General features: G+C 32.4%; 1 protein-coding gene and 1 pseudogene across 1 annotated transcript; one reads left to right on the forward strand and one right to left on the reverse strand.

Moving 5' to 3' along the window:
- LOC118741578 overlaps positions 1-18,178 on the forward strand; it is a 31,626-nt pseudogene extending 13,448 nt beyond the window's left edge.
- LOC118741632 lies at positions 17,921-19,352 on the reverse strand. The gene is made up of 6 exons (XM_036473618.1): positions 19,339-19,352; positions 19,194-19,265; positions 19,073-19,120; positions 18,605-18,885; positions 18,381-18,528; positions 17,921-18,315 (listed from the first exon to the last, which is right to left on the reverse strand). The coding sequence occupies exons 4-6, from the start codon at positions 18,755-18,757 to the stop codon at positions 18,191-18,193; spliced, it is 426 nt and encodes a 141-aa protein (XP_036329511.1). The 5' UTR covers positions 18,758-18,885; positions 19,073-19,120; positions 19,194-19,265; positions 19,339-19,352; the 3' UTR covers positions 17,921-18,190.
- Positions 19,353-20,422: the final 1,070 nt, after the last annotated feature.

Consider the following 20,422-nt stretch of genomic DNA (forward strand, 5'->3'; position numbering starts at 1 on the left):
GAGGCTTGTGATTGCCTGCGGAGGGGCGACCGCTATTAAAAAAAAACTTTTTCGTTTTTTTAATTTTTTGATGTTGTGTTGAGCCGAACTTGAACCTAGGGTCTGCGGAATGGTAGCGCGCACTGCTAACCACTACACCACTAAAAAAAAAAAATTTGGCCACTTTTCATCATTTTGGTCCTTTTTCTCAAAAATATTGGTCCACAAATTTTTTTTTGTGGGGCAACCGTGATCACGACGATGGTTTTGTAAAGATTATACTTTTTTTCGAAAATCAAGTTTTGTTTACTCGGGTTAAACTTTCAAATCATTGAGCCTTCGCACACTTGACTGCTCAGTCGGCCTGAGCAATATACCACTCGAACAACCACTGGACTGGGCAGTTGCCCGAAAACAGGTTCCAGTTTTGTATACATGAATAGTGGAAAAATCCCCTATTATGAATTCGTAGGGTGCACGTAGAGCTGGAAACGATAATACGAGAACTGATTTCATACGATACGCTTGCAAGCGTTTATCATCTATCGTATGAAAAGTCATAATAGGAGGGAAAGTCTGCGACCACCATTCCTTTTTTTAAATATTCACAATGTTTTGGAAGCTAAAATTTGTTTGTTATATTTTTGTAAGAATACTAAGGAATATTAAATTGCAAAATATTGTAAATATTTGAAAAAGATATGCAGGCCGATTCTGAATAGAAACTCCCTAGGAATTTTCCCTCATTTCTATTTCCTCCTATCATGAATAAAAATTCCCTGAGGATTTTTCCCCTTTTCCCTATTCTCCTATTTGGTGTAATAAAACGTTTAAACCTTTCATTTTAGGTCCAAAACAACACATAAGAAACAGGTAGAAATCTTAATTAATGGAAGCTAGGTTATTTTGGTTTATTACATGAAAACGCGCGATTGAAATCAAAATATTTCAACTCACATGTGTAGTTAAAAAACTAAATTTTAAATTAGCACTAATATTTAAATTTCCGGAGCATTAGTTTATTAATAATGTGGCTTCCAAAATTCACATGGCAACTGGACTTAGCAAAGGGTACTCTTATCCTATTTGTCCACTTATTTCGAGTTATAACCTTACAAGCAAACGCGCGATCTAAATTAAAATCTTTCAACTTACCCGAGTAGTTAAAAGATTGAGCTTTAATTTAAAACACAGATTTGAAATTTCCGCGCACCAATTTTTTAACAACTTTAATCTGAAATACTCTTTTATGTGAAACACACTTTTATGCAGGGATGAAAAAGTAGGTACAATTGTACCTTTTTCCGACGTTTGGTGACTTAAAGGTACATTAGGTACAGTCAGTAGATTTTAGGTACAATTATTATTATTGACCCATATTCGCTTTTTGATTTCTGGCAATATATTTAAAATGCTTTCGAAGTTACTTACGGCAATTTGATTATTTTCTCTAGACTTGTAGACTTCCAAAATTCACATGGCAACTGGACTTAGCAAAGGGTACTCTTATCCTATTTGTCCACTTATTTCGAGTTATAACCTTACAAGAAAACGCGCTATCTAAATTAAAATCTTTCAACTTACCCGTGTAGTTAAAAGACTGAGCTTTAATTTAAAACATAGATTTGAAATTTCCGCGCACTAATTTATTAACAACTTTAATCTGAAATACTCTTTTATGTGAAACACACTTTTATGTGTAAAACACGCAAACTAAATGGCGGGAGTTGAGCTGTCAAAATAACTGTCAAACAGCTCTTCGAAAGTTCGAATTTCCTGCTCCCAAACTTTCGGGGAAAATGCTGCTCCCTGGCAGGTTCGAATAGAAGGATTTTATGCTCGAGAAAAGTAAAATCCGCGAGAAATGAGATCGTCGGGAATATTCAGAATTGGGCTGATGGTGTATGCAGATTTTTGCTGTTAAGTGCACATTTTCAAATGTTGGGAAGTTATTTTTTTAAGCCTAACCCCTCGTCCGGTCAGTGCCTGAATTACTAATTACAGTATATTTTGCTTAGCTGCACATCCTTCTTTGCACGAAAAACTTGTGCACGTAACCGAAAAAGGCACTTAAGCGAATTTTCTTTACTACTTCAATGAGGAAGGTATCCGAATCCCTATGAAACCAAATATTGGCGGAGTACTTACCATGTAGAAATTACTGCAAGCGAAATTTTTACCGATTGCTATCTAATTATCTATATAACTACATAAATTGATAGCCATTTTCGTTGTTCTGCGAGATGAGCAAAATAGGGCCAGTGCAGGTAAACGTAATACTTTCATTGATAATAGTCGCAAAATTTTTAAGGCAGGTATCGCCAATGTGCAGGTATGTTGAATGCTTCTATCGGAGCAGTTTCCTTATAAATTTTAAAAATAATGCCTCTGATGCGCATTTTGGGGTAGGTATCTTAAATGTGCACTTAAGCATAGAGGCAGCAAAGCAAAATATACTGTATATACGATATAACCCCTATTCTCACATCATCGTATGACTATTGCGCCTAAATCACAATTGGGGTATTCACAACGGTGTCGTATTGTTGTATGTCGTAAATTTTAAACGGCTAAAAAATATATTACGGGGGTTCACAAAGTCATAGTCAAAGTCATATTATGATTTTTTGTAGTGTTAAGAACTAGCTGGTTGTTTCAAGTTCTCTAAACATTTATTTAAGCTTTTAAAGTATGCGACATACAACAATACGACACTTACGACACCGTTGTGAAGACGGCAATAGGCCATAGCCAGACGTAGGCATTACCACAAACAAGTTGAGAAAAGTAAACACAAAGATATTTTCATGTGGTCGCCTGGGTAAAAGATTGTCGTATGTTATTTTCGGCAGATTTTGGGAAATCGATGTTAAAGATTCAGCCACAATTATAAAATCATGTTGTTGTATGTTACATTTTCACATTAAACGCTAGACATACTGCAAATCACACACACAGCAAGTAAGCAAAAGGCTGAAACTGTTGAAATTATTTTTTGCTCGTACGCAAAAAATTTATTTCAATACTCCTGAGTATAAATTAATGGATGAAAATCAGCAAAATAAAGCTGACCAACCGTCCTCCTTTGAGGAGGATTGTCCTCCTCAAACGTGATTTGTCCTCAAAAATATTGTCCTTATCTGTCCTCCTTCCGTTCAGAATATTATTATGGCCTAATCGTACACAATCATTATATTTAAAAGGAGTTTATATTTTCCGACCTTCAGTTAAATGATGTAAACATTTGATTCAACTAACCGCCTATGAGAGTTGAACAGTGTAAACGCCTTTTAGCCTTATTTAATACGGCTTTCTCACGGCACCTCAATTACGTAGTTCGCTCTCTCATTCGTAATTCGCACGAATTACGTAAGTCGCCATACTAACTTTTGAGAGCGAATTACCTCGCTGTCATCTCTAATTTTTATCAGAAATTTATCCACACCAGTTCACAAATCAAAACTGGCACTTTTTCTGAGAACGGAAATAGTTTAATACGGAAACTTATAAATTTTTAGCAATTTGTAGCGAAGGGTTGTCTTAGCGACGATTAAAAGTATTAAATATGTTAATGATATTGCTGAACAAGGTATAGCATTGGTACAAAATTATACTCGAACTTTGACCAAAGATTAAGAACGAAAGCTATTTCTTTTGCAAGTAATTCAATTATCATTAAATGATTTAACAAGTAATTTTCAAGCAAAAAACACAACCGACTTCAGTTTTCATATACAAATTTAGGACTATCGTTAATTTTTTCATGATCCAATGATCGGATCTAAACCAAATCATCACGGACCACCTTAAGCGGTAACATACAAAAAAAATATTCCGACGAATTGATAACCTTCTGCTTTTTTTGAAGTCGGTTAAAAATAAATAGTCAACACTTGTTAATATGTGGCAGTCTTATAATTATGCAACGCAGTGTATTATTAACTTGTTTGACTTGTGTTTAGAGAAACTTTGAATTGTTAATTTATTCGTTATTTATGTGTTGAAATAAATATAAAAAAAATGTTTGTGTTTTCAATGTGGAGAATTTGTCCTCCTGGGATGTTAAAAAATTCTGGTCACCTTACCGTAGCACATACGCCTATCTATGCCGATGCCGGTTAATCTGTCAGACTCTACCACCAATTGAAAGTGAAGCTACCAATTTTGGTCAGATTGAACCCAAAGAAATAAATCGATATATATTTGCCATTGACATCTCTATTTTTTATTTTAACGGAAACTGCGGCAGATGGAATAGTTCCGTTACCTTTCCCAATAGCTGAATTTGCCAAAAAAAAAGCTGCCACACAGTTTGTATTTGGGGAGTGTTCGGAAAATCAATCATAGCATGCTATGAATTGCATGATTTCGTATGGTTACCTCAAAGAAATCATGATAGTAAACCATAACAAGCTGCTCCACTGAATATGGCACTTACATGAGTCGTCAGCCATACAGGTGCCTGATATATCTTTGACTGCAATCTGAAATAAATTTTTTTTTAACTTTTTTGTGAGAAAATCCTCAAATTTATAGCCTGATCTGGGGCTGGATTCTGGACACTGAAAATTATGTGTACTCTTAATTTTGCGATTTAGGAATAGTGTTGTCACTAGTGATTATTTTTAAGTACTAAAAAGCGTCCCAAATTAGGCTCAAAAGGACCAAAAATTTTTCACCATTAAAAAGACATTTTATTGAATCTACGAGTCTTTGAGCTTCACGAATTTGCAGTAAGTATAAATCTATGTACCAAATATTATTTAAAGTGCTACCGTTAGTTAATACTCATACTAAACTTGAAGGTTAAACAAAAAAAAAATTGGGCTTTTAAATAAAATAATTATGTAAAAGAAGTTTGTATAAACATTATTTGTAAAATATGTATGTATCTTTGAGATTAATTCAATTCATATCAAATATTTTTTATGTTACTTAATTAGATATTATTGTTTAACTTCCACAATTCATTTTCAGGTCATAAATTTAAACTGCATTTAATGGCCAACACTGGTTATTTAAATAAGAGATATGCAACCCTGTGTTTGTACCAAACAACCAAGTTTGATAGGTGGGTTGTTTTATCAATCTTGCCAAAGAAAAATCAGCTGTTCAGTAGAAAATGTAAACAAACAAGCAAATGCGCAACCCTTTCAAGGAGGAAGCAACAGTGCTGCCACTTATTTGGCATATTTAAATAAGGTTGACCTGAAACCCAACGAAAGTTAATAAATGACATTTACGCAACAATGCAAAATTAAACTTATATGCCGTCTAAATATTCATTCTAAATTGGCCTTAATACTATGTTCAGGTTAAAATATTAACTCGAGTTTAACGGTTTGAGTTTATGAACATTTGTCAAGTGTACGGCTGGTATTCTACACCACGGCTACTTCGGACTATTTCTGTCTAAATGCTGGAGTACGGGAACAGGCTAAAGGTGAATAAGAAAAAGTAAACAAACAAATGTCAAATTAAACTCTGAGTTCATTAAACACCCCAATGAGTACACTTGACAGTTGTTCATAAACTTAAAACGTTAAACAAAAAGTCTTCACTTAATAGATGTTTTGCTAAGCTTCATTTAACCCAGTAAAGTCTTAATTATCCCGGAAACTGAGTGGGCACCTTCAATAATTTTGACGGCCCTAAAAAGCCCTTAAATATCACCTAACTCCTCAGCAATATTTATCCTTATTCGACGAAAGTTTATAAAGTTGGTCGGCTAATGCGACGTCAAGCGATTTTTCAATGTTTACTGGGCAATATAGCGATTTTTCAATGTCCAACGGGCAATATTTGCAAAGCGTATAAGAAGCCCAAAATAACAAACCCAGTTAAGCAGTAAAAAGTCTTCGCTGGATGGATGTTTTGCTAAGTTACATTTAACCCAGCAAAGTCTTAAATATCTCGGAAACTGGAAGAGCTCCTATAATTATTTTGGTGACTCTGAAAATCCCAAAAATAGCACGTAATACATCAATAATATTTATCCGTGTTCGACCAAAGTTTATATAGTTGGTCGGCTACCGCGACGTCAAGCGATTTTTCAATGTTTACTGGGCAATATTTTTTAGCGATGCGAGGGCAATTAAAAAAAATGAGGTGTCAAAGGAAAAGGCTTGACCTTCCGATTTGCAGTAAGGTTTTATTTTCCGAAGAGGGTTGCAACCGATCGAAATGGTTTTGAAAAGGCTTTATTTCTTAATTCTATGGAGTCGGATTGCCACCTGATTCAAACAACAAGTTTCACTTAAATAAAGGCAGAAAATTGAAATGTATATCCTGATATGGATGCCAGACGTAAGAGGTTGCGGTTTGAAAATATTTCCCAGAGGGTTGCCACCTTGTTACAAAGTTAGATTCTATATAAGAAATAGGCTAAACAAATTACTTCAACATGTATACAAAAGAAAATTGCTTTGAAGAAACTTTATTTCCAAACTGCATGTAGGAGGGTTGCCACCTGATTTAATAATTAAATTAAATCTGAATTAAGGGTATTAGATAATTTAAATATGTATCACAATATAAGGTTTAACGATGTCTTGGCTTAAAAATAATTTGAACAGGATTACCATCTGTTTGAAAAGTCAAATTAAATTAAATTATGTGAAATACTGAAATATTGGCATCGAACACAGGAGTATTGAGAAATATTTAGTTTGAGAATTTATAACATTACAGAGGGTTTCCATATTTTTGTCATTAGATACCGAAACTTTTTACTCGATACTTTTCAAACGATATTTTTTGGATTCGAATACCAGAATCCTTGTATCGTATCGAATCGTAAATCTACATTACAATGTTAATGTACTTAATTAATAAAATATTTTACATTATATTAAAACGAGTTGTCTTTTATTAAATTCTTTTCGATGTACTTAAGGAAAAGCACATATCGTCGATAAACGATACCGCGTATCAACAAAATGCAAAACCGCGTATCCAGATAACGCAAAACCGCGTACGTGAGGTTGCATAAATTGATTTCTAGAGAGTAAAAAAACTCATATTTCAAAATGATTCTCTTTTTTTATAAAGCAATATTTCATGACGAATGAACAAGGCAGCAAATGTCAGTTAAGCGGTTTTGCAGAATGACGATACGCGGGTTTGTACTTTAAACGACGATGTGTGCATTTCCAATCTCCAATCGGAATTTTTTAGCTAGCTTTAACTTTTTTTGCAAATCTATGTCGTACTCTGACCTTCTGCTGGAAAAGACCATATGTCGGTACTTTGTAATTTCTGTGTAAAACAATATGGATATATTTTGGGCTTTAAGGAGCACAAATGTGTACCATCATAGCTTGGCATGTGGCGGGATTTCCACCCGCGGATCCGGTGATGTCAATTAACACGCTTACCTTTACATAAGCAAACACTTATTTAAGTGCAAAGTGTTAATTCTTTATTAGAAAATGAGACCATTATGCAGATTTAGTTTTCTGAATTTGGTATCGATATTTGGAATATCGAGTCTTTTTTTATCCCGATATTAATGGGTACCCGATATTTTTACAGCGATATTTCAAGTGAGTACTACATCGATACTTTCGGTTCGATATCGTGTCCCTACATATGTTTTAGAAATTAAATTGAACTTGAATTAAGGGAATTAGGTACACAATTTAAATATGTATCGCAATGTGTCAGTCAAAAAAGGTTTAACAAGGTTTTGGTTTTAAAATGTTTTGATTAGGGTTGCCACGAATATTTCATGTACCGCTTTTAACTTGAATGTGAACTTAATAATATCACGTATTCTACGCTTAAGTTTAGCGGCTGTGGCTCCTACACATGTTTGATGTGGCTAAGTAAACTTTATTAATTCCATTCCATTCGTGATTGTGGACTCAATTTACATAATTTGATTAAATGTGTAGTACACGTGCTTAGCTAATTTGTTATGATTACTGACAAACAAACTTTTCTTAAGAGCTACAAAAGTTTACATAGAGTGAGAAAAATCGACAGCAGCCAGAGGCAAGTTTCTTTTTGGTTTTGCGATTAATGATTGAGTTTAGGATAAACCAAATTTAATATGATTTTAATGTTCGAATCATTGCTGATAATAAACTCTTTAGTGGAAATTCTGAGCAAATAATGATAAATAAATACAACCAGCTTACCCGGCGAACTTCGTGTCGCCATTTTTGATATACTCAACGGCGCGGCATGTCGAAGAAATTGGACATTCACGGTTCTTGTTCTCACTGTACGATGCAGATCGGAATTCGGCATTTATTTAAGTTGTTAAGGAGCATGAATTCGCGACGCAAGCACTCAAAGCTGTTGATTAACATGGGCGCGTTGCTGAGGATTTTGATGTGCACTGCTAATCGCCAATCTTTGTAAATTGCGGTTGCATGAGCCTTATCTCATCTAACCTAACCTGACCTACAAAGTTTTTTTGGGTTGTTACAATTTAAAAAGATATAAAAAAATCGTCTACAAAATCTATGGAAAATTTACTTTCCGGAATTTTCCATTCCAAAAATGTTTTCAGTTTTCCTTGGGTAGAGACAAACACAACAAAAAATACAGCTCACATAGGACAATCCATTCTAGAGCTATGTTCGGTATTGCGTTAACAACTTTGTTTTATACATATATATAGAGATTACAATTTTTAAACAGTTGGCAACCCTCTTCAAAATTATTACTTCTGGTTCAGAGTGTATTCAAATTCCTTTCATTCACTGAATGCATTACAATATTTTACTCGATATGTACTTAAGACACTAAAATTTTAAGCGGATGGCAACCCTTTCAATCAATTTTATTTTTTGTCTCAACCGGTGAAGCTTTCCTTCAAAACAGTGTTTTAATCTTTCAATTAGATGGAGTATTAGAGAAGATATGGCGCTTAATTGTCCGGATATAGTCCCTAAATTTTCAACACCCCTTTTTTTATAAATAACTAAATCTGGACAACGTGATTATTTTTCGCAGGTACGTTAGCTCCTCCTTTCAAAATGAGATATAATTCTTTGAATTTTATAAAATACTAGTAAGCACGGGTAGACGTAGTCCTGCTAGACACAGATACATACATACATAGGCAGGTTACATGCATCGTAGATATTATGGGTCTTCGCATCACAGCTTGGTACTCGGCAACTCGGTGTTCGGTAATTTTTTCCCGTGTATTTTTTTTTTGTAACACTATTTTACACAAACAAAATACATTAGAAAAATTACCGAACACCGAGTTACCGAATACCCAGCTCGGTGTGAAGAGCCATATTGTTTCCTACGCTTCTTTACAAAATTTTGTTATTATTGTTCACTACGTTTGGAAAAAAAGGATCTCTGGTTACGGTTCAAACATCAGCCAGGGGAATGGATAACATGGGATGGTGTCCAAACGGTAAATTTTTTGTTGCCGTTGATATGCGTTTATATGTATAAATACATACATACTACATTATTTTGTCGCTATCCTACCTATTTCTCCCCAACATAAACAACATATGAAGCATAATCGCGAGTAACATTGGAAAACTCTCGCTTCGGATATGAACAGTTTGTTGTTAGCGTAAACGAATACAAAGACACGGGATTTTTAATTATGTATTAAGATTAAAGGAGATATCGTTGGGCAACAGAAAAATACCTTTTAGAAATAAGTATATAGATATGAATTCATAAGTATTTTGAATTTTTTAAATTGGCTAACTTTACTCACAATTAAAATGAAATAATAAATTTTTGTACATATGTAAACACATACACACACATATGAAACATTTTCTTGAAAAACCTAACTAAATGCCATTTATTTAGTAGTTCGCCCGTCTAATCACTCGTCTACGACAGCCACTTAATGGTTTTAATGCACCAGAATTTATAGGAAAATTGAGAACCTGGAATTATTGGGAAAGATGAATTCTGCGTTCATACCAATGGATGATGGTAACGTATTGCACTAGGAAAACTTGGATTGATCGAAAATCGACTTCGTACTAGTATGAAAGATGATGGACTAGTTCATCTGATTCTTCTCAGTTTAGAAAGATATTTATTTGGCGAACACAACTTCGAAGATATTTTTGCCGTGCTGTCGAAAATCTCGATAATATATTCTTAAAATGAGGTTGTAATATTATTTAGTAAACATGTTTTAGATTTGACAAAATTACTATAGTGTTACGCACTAGTTTTTATGCCAAGTTTCTGAAGTGATATTAAATTAGAACGCCGAGACAGGTAAACTTAATTTTGGGTCATAGATTACTCATAGTTTTTATAGACTAGGTCATCTTCCCAAAATATTTTAATTTTAAGTTTACATTGGGAATGAAAAAAATTCAAACTTTCATATGGAAAATGTTGTTCATACACCATTAACGCGTATGAACGAGATCGCTAACGCTCGTTTCCTCTTTCGGACAAAAAAAATGTATACGTATTACTGCGAAAATATTCCGTTTTGCATTATCTCCATTAAAAAAAAAAACTTTTTTTTAAGGTAAAGTATGTTTTGAAATAGTACTACTGGTTCTAAATATGGACATCTGTTGTCGAGACAAAATTAAAAAAAAATTCTCCAAAGTTGTCTTAAAAATATCTTTATTTTTTAATATTTTTTTTGCTGACGGTGTCACGCATTTTCTTCCATAAAAAGTTACTATGTTCGAAAATTTATTTAGTTGGAAGAAACTAATAACACCGTCCGCAAAAAAATATCACCATCAACGCGTTTTCTTGAAACTTGCACATTATTACTAGAATTGAATGGGCTACAAAACCATATACATACTTGGAATTTTTCTAAAAACTATGCTTACAAATTTTTTATAATTTCTCTACAGAGTTTCAAATGTGGATTTACATGGTGTTAAGTATTATATAAAAAAGGAATAAGCATAAAACAAACTGTTAAAAAAGGTCGGGTTCCAATTTTGTCACATGATTGTATGTACAGACATATATGCATTTTTATAACGTGTTTTCACGACAATTCGATTTATACTACTTCTGGGCATTAAAAAATATAAGTAGTAAAAAAAGTACGTTGAAGAAAACCGCAGTATGCATTTTTGGAATAATTATGCAAAAGAAGTATACATACACACGAGCGTTAAGTATGGCGTATGAGTAATATTCTTTCTTTCTCATACATATGTATGTGTGTACATATGTATTCCATACAAAAAAAAAGCATTACACATTTTCATTTGACCATTACTTGTTTATTTATCTATCGATTTTCTTATAAAAGAAAATGCTCTAAAATTAATAAAAAATATACATACAAACAAATTTTAAATTTTTTTTCCTGTTAAAATCATTTTTTATTCATTATGCAAATTTAAGATCAAAATCTATTGAGAAAATTATCCGATCTATAAAAACGGTATACAGGACCGTAATCTGTGACCCAAAATGAAGAATTTTTTTTGTGCCACTTCAAAACTTGATAGTTTCCCTACAGTGATATCAAACCAATAACGTTTGGGATAGAAAAGTGTATCGATAATACAAGGAAACGCATTACATATAATCGTTTTCGGCCTTTAAGCTACCACACATGTTAATACGGCCCTGAACATAACACACACATTTTGACCTTTACGTACTATACAAAGAGCACTTACGAAATTGAATCGGCTTGCATACATTTATCTTTCTCTGCCAAACAAACTTTTCCTCTCCAATACGAAATCGCACATGAATTAGTGCCAAGAAAGTTAGATATTACTTTTTTGTGCAACCATTCGTAGTGATGTGCAAGCGATGTTAGAATGTGTACAGAAGGTGAGAAAAAGTGGACTCTGGGTGGAGAACTAATCGCTTAAGAATGTGTTGAGCACATATTTTTCCATTGAGAGGTATGACATTTGCAAACAATATAATTTTAATATTCAAAACTCAAACTCGGCGACGATGTTCTCATTTTCAATATCAAACAACAACAGTTGTTAAGTTTAATTTTTGTATTTTAAATTTTATATGATTTTAAAATTCTTTCAATTGTCAGAAAAAAATCATAGCCTCCGAATTGAGAGAATGATTTTACATTATAATTGCTGCATTTCTTTATTCATTCTGAACGTTTGGAATAAACTTTTTTGTTTACTTATTCTTCAGAACGTTCCTGATGATATGTTAACGTATATTTCAAACGCATTCTGTTTATTCTGGCTGTGATATTGAGTTATCTGGAATGTATAAATAAACGCAGCCTATATGTCTGCGTAAAGGTGGGAAAACAAGCGATTGCGTAAGAATAAAAAATGTATAAATATGCAGAAAACATATCGCTCATTTATTTTAATAGTGTCACCATCCAATAATACAAATATTGAGTTAAATATACATGAATTCCCAATATCTCAAAAATATTGATCTTAGCGAATTGGTGTTCTAGAAATTTGAATGGCCTACAAGTTTGTAATGTAATTTTCCTGTAGTTCTTGTTATTTACGAGACAGGGACAAAAACATGGGGATTTCATGAAAATATTGGGTGTGGTGACCTGTACTAACTTGCTGGTGGGAGTTAGAGTTACGTCGCACTTTTGTAGAGCATTAAATTCTGAAGAAAACCCTTCATTGACCATGATTTTACCATAAAATGTCTCTGAAGTATGAAGTATGAGGAGATCTTTGCACGCCTTGGCCGAGTACTCAATATTAATATTAAGGGCAGAAATTTTCAGGGAACTTGTTTTTATATATTTTACCCAAAAATTACGAGGTGGGAGTAAAAAAAGATAGTCGCCGAAAAAAAGCCACCCTAATATTTACATATGTACATACATATTCTGAAGGTGCAGATGAGCTTGCCATTTTTCTTTCGGTTCCTAAGAATCCTATGTACATTTTCCGCTTGACGCAACATATCATTAATGATCATCATGATAATTTTTTTTTGAGTTTTTCTAATTACGAAAAAGCATCTGTGAAGTACAGAAGAACTAATATTCAAACAAAAATATTTACAAAATAAAATTTTTTTGAAGTAAAAAAATAGCAATTAGCGACAAATTATATGTATTTTTGTCTGACACCAATACGATATAGTTTATTTTTTTCTCAGTAAACAGTGGGTGCGCAATGCCAAATTTTTTCTCCAGGTTTTACCTAAGTATTACCGATGAGACATACTATACTGCACGCGGGAACTCCCCCTCCTTTTTCGCCAAGTTTTAAAAGTCTCATATCACCTGATCTTCTAGGCTTTGTTGAGGTGTGAAAATAATGTTCAGGCAATGTGAGATTGAGATGAGAAGCTCGGCCAAACACTAACATATGTGTAAGCGCCAATATATTATTATTATTAATGTTTTGAGTTTTATATTAAAAGTGTGCCTTAAACAATAAACTAAACTGAACTTTAACCAACTTCACTTTGAATAATGACTTAGTGGTTATGGTGTGGCAGTTTATAATATGGACCAATGTCCAGTACACCAACACTAAAACACTTTTAATTAAAAGACATTGCAACTAAACGCTCAGTCATGTTGAAAAATGCGACAGCAACTCGGAAAAACTATCTCCTGCGAAGCAACTAAATGTACACCAAAAAAACTACAATGGCAATGCATAACCAAAGTAAATGTTTGCTCTTTTTATCTGTTGAATTGAAACTACCCTGCTGTCATCATCACTTCACTCCTTTTGACCTACAAAAAAAAGGTATAAATTGGCTTACCGGTTTATAGAGCATATACGGAGCAAGGTCGAGCAACGGGAGGGCAGAACAGGCCTCACATCATTGCTGACAGGCGCTTTAAGAGGGTTTTCATTGAATATGGTGCTAAAGCGGTCGTTGACTTTTGTGGCGTGCAATAAATAAAGCAACATGGAGCCAGTAAAAAAAGCAAATCAAATCGTCTGGATAGTAGAAGAGTTCGAATGAAAATTAATGGATTCGTCAAAAAAAGAAAAAACTAGCGCCAGCGACTCTGATGGAACTCAGCATGAGTAAAAGTGTATTAAGTCCGGAAATAAGAATAACATGCAGGAAATGAATTTGTTTGTTTGTAGCGCTGCTTTTGCTGTCTCAAAATAAAAATTTTGGCCTTTACATCACCAATGCCATCAATACATACATACGTACATACATATGTATATAGTATTTTCAGTTCAAAGCAAAGTGTTCTATATAGCCGAAGTGTGAATTATAGCCGAACGACTTTTTGCCAAGTTTTAACGTATCATTTTCATTGTTATTTAATTTTGGTTATTTTTTTATAAAAATATAGTTAACTCTTTTACAAAACCCGTGTAAATCCAAGTTTCCAAATTTGTGCAATATTCAAAAAATAAAAAAACAACAAACTTTCGTACAAATTTCGAGCTTTTCTAAAAATTCTAAAAAAATCAATCGTAGTTTTTAGCCATTTAAAAATTTTACTCTATTCTGCTAGAAATCAATGGGCTACAAATCTGTATACTAAGAATCTAATTAAAAAACTCGACATTTTTACGAAAATTTGTTGATTTTTTTTTTTAAATTGCATAAATTTTTAAGGCAGTGGCACTCGATTAGTACATTTGTACAGATTGGTACATTTTTATATTGGGATATTGGCATAAAATAAAAAAATGGGAAATTTTTTTTTGTAGTCAAACGATTGGCACAGTACAGCGATGTTCTATTGAAAAATTTCAACAAATGAATTTTCGTAATTGGGATAAAGAAAAATATTTGGGATACGATTTTGAGTAAATCAGAGTCCTTAAATTTCGAAATTTTGAAGTTTCAAGCAGTTCTGAAATTTACCGTTATATGAAAAGCGGCCTCAATTTTAGTCCGATTTCAATAATTTTTTTAACGTTTTGCTTTTATGTGGCAAGCACAATAAGCATACCGAGTTTGGTATAAATTGGTAGAACGGTTACCGAGATACATATATGTGATCATAAGTGGGCGGTGACACGCCCATTTTCCAAAACATATTTTTTGGTTAAGAACTGTTGCAAGCATAAATTTTGAATAAATTAGCTTCAATAGTTACTGATTTATCGAAGATTTTGTATTTCTCTAAATTACCGTTATATGGGATGTGGGCGTGGTTATTGTCCGATTTGAAAAATTTTCGGTCATTGGGTATGTTGTGCGAAGGTCAACAACTGTGTCAAGTTTGGGAAAAATTTGTGTAGTGGCTACCAAGATATACACATGAGAGCATAAGTGGGCGTGGCTACGTCCATTTTCCAAAAATTTATAATATCCTTATTTTTTGTCTAAAACTTATTGTAAATATCAATTTTGAGTGAATAACCTCCAGTAGTTACTAAAATACCGCAGTTTTCGTACTTCTGAAAATTACCGTTATGTGGGAAGTGGGTGTGGTTACAGTCCGATTTCGCCCATTTTCAATACCAACGTACCTTGGATTAATGGAAACCAACATCCCAAATTTCGTTGAGATATCTCATTTTGGCCCGAGTATCGTGTAAACGGACGGACGGACAGACGGACGGACAGACAGACATGGCTTAATCGACTTCTCTATTCATTCTGAGCATTTATGTATACATTTGTCTATATCTTTGTGCACAAGTGCGCTCGGGTATAAAAACTAACCAAATTTAAATAACAACAAAAATAATATTTTAAATCTTGTGAAAATTTGGTGCGGCTATAATTTTTGCGACTACTGTAGATACATTGGACTGCATCACCCAAAAAAGTTGCGGGTTTTCCCCCCGGGATTACCAAACCTAGTATATCTTAAGACTTCTACCAAAATATTTCGGAAAAATATTAAGATTTACGTGAGATTTTTGATGAATAAAAATAGTTTCTTAAAGGATTTTTTTTGGAAAAAATCCCCGCAGATGACAAAACAGTTTAAGCTTAAAAAATCTATATAAAAATATTAAAAAATTGTATCAACGGAATCATAATAACGAGATTTTTGGTGCTATTTTTTAGTTCTTTTCAAAGATTTGTGTAAGAAAACCTTGAATAACTGCTCCAAAACTTTACCGATATAGACTTATGAGGTACCAGTGGAAAGATATTTTCTCACGCTTTTTATTTCTTTGCAAAAGACTCATTCACGTCCCAACTTTTCTCTTTATTCAATACCAACGCATCTTAATTAAACATGGAATGACACTCGTTTATCTTACCTTTCTCTTTCATACTTTGAATGAGCTTATTATTTATTTAAAGAAATTAAAAGGGTGAGAAAATAGCATACCAATGATACCTCATAAGTCTAAATTGGTAAAGTTTTGGCTGAGTTATTCAAGTTTTTCTTAAACCAGTTTCTGATTATTATGATTCCGTAGGTCATTTTTTTTTAATATTTTTATGCAAACTTTTCAAGCTTAAACTGTTCAGTCATCTGAGGTAATTTTTAAAAAATTTAAAAAAAGCTGTTTTATTAATAAAAAACTCAATTTTTGGAGGTATTTTCAAATCGGTCCAGCTCAAGTAAATTTTAATATTTTGGCGTGATATTTTAGCGGAAGTCTTAAAATATAATAGATTTTATAATTCCATTGGAAAAACAGTACCTCTTTTTTTGTATGGGGAGTGATGCAGTCTACTCTACATAAGTTGACTATGATTACTCGCCGTCTATCATAGTAGCATAATGCCACTAAGTGCATTTTAAATTTTCAGGCAATAGCCTCATGCGATTATCGATTATATTTTTTGTTGTTTGTGTGATATATTTTATTTTTTTATCAGTATTTTTATTCTAATAAAAATATGTTAAAATAAAAGTGAATATAAAAAAATATTTTGCCAGATCAGAGTTACAAAATTCATTTTTAGTTAAGGATAACGCCAGAATTCATAAATCCCAAGAAATAAGAGATATGGTAGATAATAATGGATGCTTACCGAAATTTTTGCTAGCATACTCTGCTTTGTTGAAAACCATAGAAAATGCATTTTCGGAAGATTAAATTCCATGCCCGAACAATTCAATAGTTTCGAGCCTCCTACCCCTCCCACATCCTTTCGCAAAGGAACATGCGACTAATGCCACTTTGCATCCCTTTGTATGGACTGAACTGTTCCCTTTTGTTCGAGCATGTCCTATGAAGAGACTAATTGTACCCTTTTGTACCCGATCGGGTATAAAGTGAGATGATGCCCTTCGGGACTAGTCGCCTTTTCTACCCTAAAGGGGGCAAAATGAGACTAGTCGTTTTTGTGCTTTTAATACCTTTAGTAAAATTTTGTTCCACATAAACATAACAAACACAGTTTAGTTTTTTTTTTACTATTTATTGCCATTGATTTATTTTTAGTTTGCTACATATTTCAGTTCTTAATTCATTTATATTGTCTTTATTGATTAATTTTTTTTATAAAACTTATTTGCAAAGGTTTTTGTAATATATTATCACAAATAGCATAAAAATATTAGCACAATTTATTTTTCCCGATTAATTCTGTTGTGTCTAAGTAAATAAATGTTTAATTATTTTTAATGCTAATATAGTTTATCTTACTTAGACACAAATTAATTAAATCTGGCAAGATCAATGGTGCTATTTTGAAAATACACTATACTACTGGAATTACTTAGTAATCATTACTTTACAGTTGTAATTTAAACCAGATAAAATTCATTTAGGTTCGTACATATTCGCTTGTTTACAGCCTTTTTCAGTAAAAAATAGTGGGAGATTCAATAAAATTTTTAAATGATTATTTTTTAGTTAAATCAAAAACTAAGGCACTTCAATTTAGAATTATTTATCCTATCTTACAAGGTACAGGTGGGACTTAAATTAGTTTATTTAATAAGTAGTAACTGTTTTTAAAAGGAGATCACATCTTAAATTCATTTTAAGAAAAAAAAAACAACTTATCACATTTGATTAGTAAATTAATTTATAATTTAAACTCAAAAAATCACATGCACTTTTAAATTAAAGTAAAATTTTAAATTAATTTCATTTGTACCATTTCGTTTTAAATTATAAGTTAAAAATGCGTAAATTTATAGTTTTATTTTGGTTTTTGGTTTTTTGTCTATAATTTGTTTAAATGTAAAATGTTTAAATTCATTTCATTTGTACCATTTCGTTTTAAGTTATAAGTTAAAAATACGTTAACTTAAAGATTCATTTTGGTTTGTCAATAACTTTTTTAAAAGTAAAATTTTTAAATTCATTTCATTTGAACTATTTCGTTTTAAGTTATAAGTTAAAAATAAAATCCATTTCATTTATCCATTTCGTCTTAGGTTATAAGTTAAAAATCCCTTAATTTAAAGTATCATTTTGGTTTTTTGTCTATATATTTTTTTTAAATATTTTGATTTCTCAAATTGCAAGGCTTTCCTTAGAGACTCTTCTGGCGTCAATCCTTTCAAAGGTAACTTCGCTATAGCTCCTGAAAGTTTAAATATAAAATTTAACTAAATCAGTTTATGAGTTAAAAAAAAAATTCTTTAATACCTGTAAGCGTGTGGTAAAAGTTTTTAAAAGATTTGAGTCCAACTTTACCATGCGATCCATCGACATTTATTGCATTAATAACATCACTCCTTATGACCAGTGTTATATTTTTTAGGTTAAATTGAAGTATAGAAGAAATGGCAGTTTCCTGATAAAATGGTAGAAGTGAACGCCGTTATTAATAAAAAAAGAAAAAATTAATGTGTTTTAAAATATATACATACATAGACATCTCTATTGTCACATGTTATCTTATTTTCCAACTGCTGCATTTCTGATATGTTACATATCGGGAAGTATTTTACAACTGGTGCCTTCTGTGATTCTTGGCGAACCAGTTGCTCAGTAGCCACCTTCTGCCCAGCTATTGCATCCATAATTGCAGCGTTCTGAGTTTCCACTACCCTTTGAAGCTTGTCGACCTTGGCATTCAATGATTCTAGTTGTTTTTGGAAGATTTCGCAGTGACTGCAGCACACAACTTCATACACATCTTGGTTGGACTCTGCAAATTGTGGATTTAAATACAATAAATAGGTAATTCTTATATTGAACATATATTACTAGGTCCATAAACCGACTCCTTTCCAAACCGATTTAACAGAAATGGGGTTCTCATTATGTAAATAAATAAAAGTTTAAATTTATGTAAGAAAGAAGTCGGAAGTGTCCCTATGAATGAAAAAAATTACCGATTTTCTGTCCGATTGCTGACGTTGACACACTTATCCTACGTGATTCTGAAAAATAAAACGAAACATATAATGCATTTGTATGTATGTATGTATGTCTATTTAAAAAAAAATTAATTACCTATAGTGTATTCACTGGATAAACTGACTCGCCTTGAACCACAGTGCTCGAGGTTGTTTTCGTCAGTCGCATCTACTTGTAGAACAATTTTAGTTTTTAAACGGTATCTACATATATGTACTCGCAGTGAAAAGTTTATACTTACAATTTGCCTTTTTAACTGGGATTGACGCCGTGCTGGTATTTCGTGCTCCATATTTTTTGAAAAGTAGCTCAAAAAGAAAAAAAGGTTAATTTTGGTTTTCATAGATAAATATAAAAATTCTTATAGTAAAAAGAAAGAGGCAGTTTAATTACATACAGGTATGTAAAACCGAAATAAGCAGAATTTTCTCCGCTAATGTGATGCACATTAATTTGTACTCCACATCATCTAGTAAAAATTCCTCTTCATTGCACGACGGAGTGAGGTCTGCAGTACATATCCCTAACGTGGAAGAATCAATTGGTTCTATGAAAAAGCTCTGTAAATTTAACAATTTCTTGCCTTTTATGATTTTACTATTTACGTCTTTAAAGTTTTGTATTTCTATATACTGAAATGGTTTAACAGAACAGTAATTATTGGGAAATTTACTGGATAGAGAAAAATCGTCAAAATGAAAACTTTTTATACAATAATTTTTAATTTGATATCCAGTAAATTTTGGAGGTGTCACAATTTTTTCGTGTTTTAACATATTTGTAATTTGTTGCAAAATTTGAGTTGGTTTTTTAACGTATGATTTTAAAAATTAAATTAAATTAAATTAAATTTGTAAATAGTTTTCAAATGAGTAGGCTGAATAGGTTGAAGGTATGCCCAGCTCTCTTATATCTTCTGAAATATGAAGCAAGCCATGTACGTTGTACGAAACGATATTGTCTCCAAAAACAGCTGCAAAATTGTGTACAAACAATTTTAGTATATCTCTGCCTACCTCAATGTTAGAAATATAATTTTTAGGGCAGAACAATAACCGACAAGCACAATGCAGAAGCAGGACTTCATAATAAATATCATTGGGAAGTTCATCTTTTAAGACATATATTCCAAAATAGAATAGGAACATGCGGGATTCGGCAGCTTTCCAATTTGATATTTCATCCAAACTTCTTGGTTTTCGTACAAACTCTTTAGTGACGTGTGAAGATAAAGCTACTAGTTTTAAAGAAATATTAATTTTTGCTTCCCTTTTTAACTTATGGTTCGATTTATTGTTGATTACTCGTAAAAGAAACTTACGCAT

The sequence above is a fragment of the Rhagoletis pomonella genome, unplaced genomic scaffold, assembly GCF_013731165.1.
Source record: "Rhagoletis pomonella isolate Grant_MI unplaced genomic scaffold, Rhpom_1.0 Rhpom_scaffold_00006, whole genome shotgun sequence".
Classification (NCBI taxonomy): Eukaryota; Metazoa; Arthropoda; class Insecta; order Diptera; family Tephritidae; genus Rhagoletis; species Rhagoletis pomonella.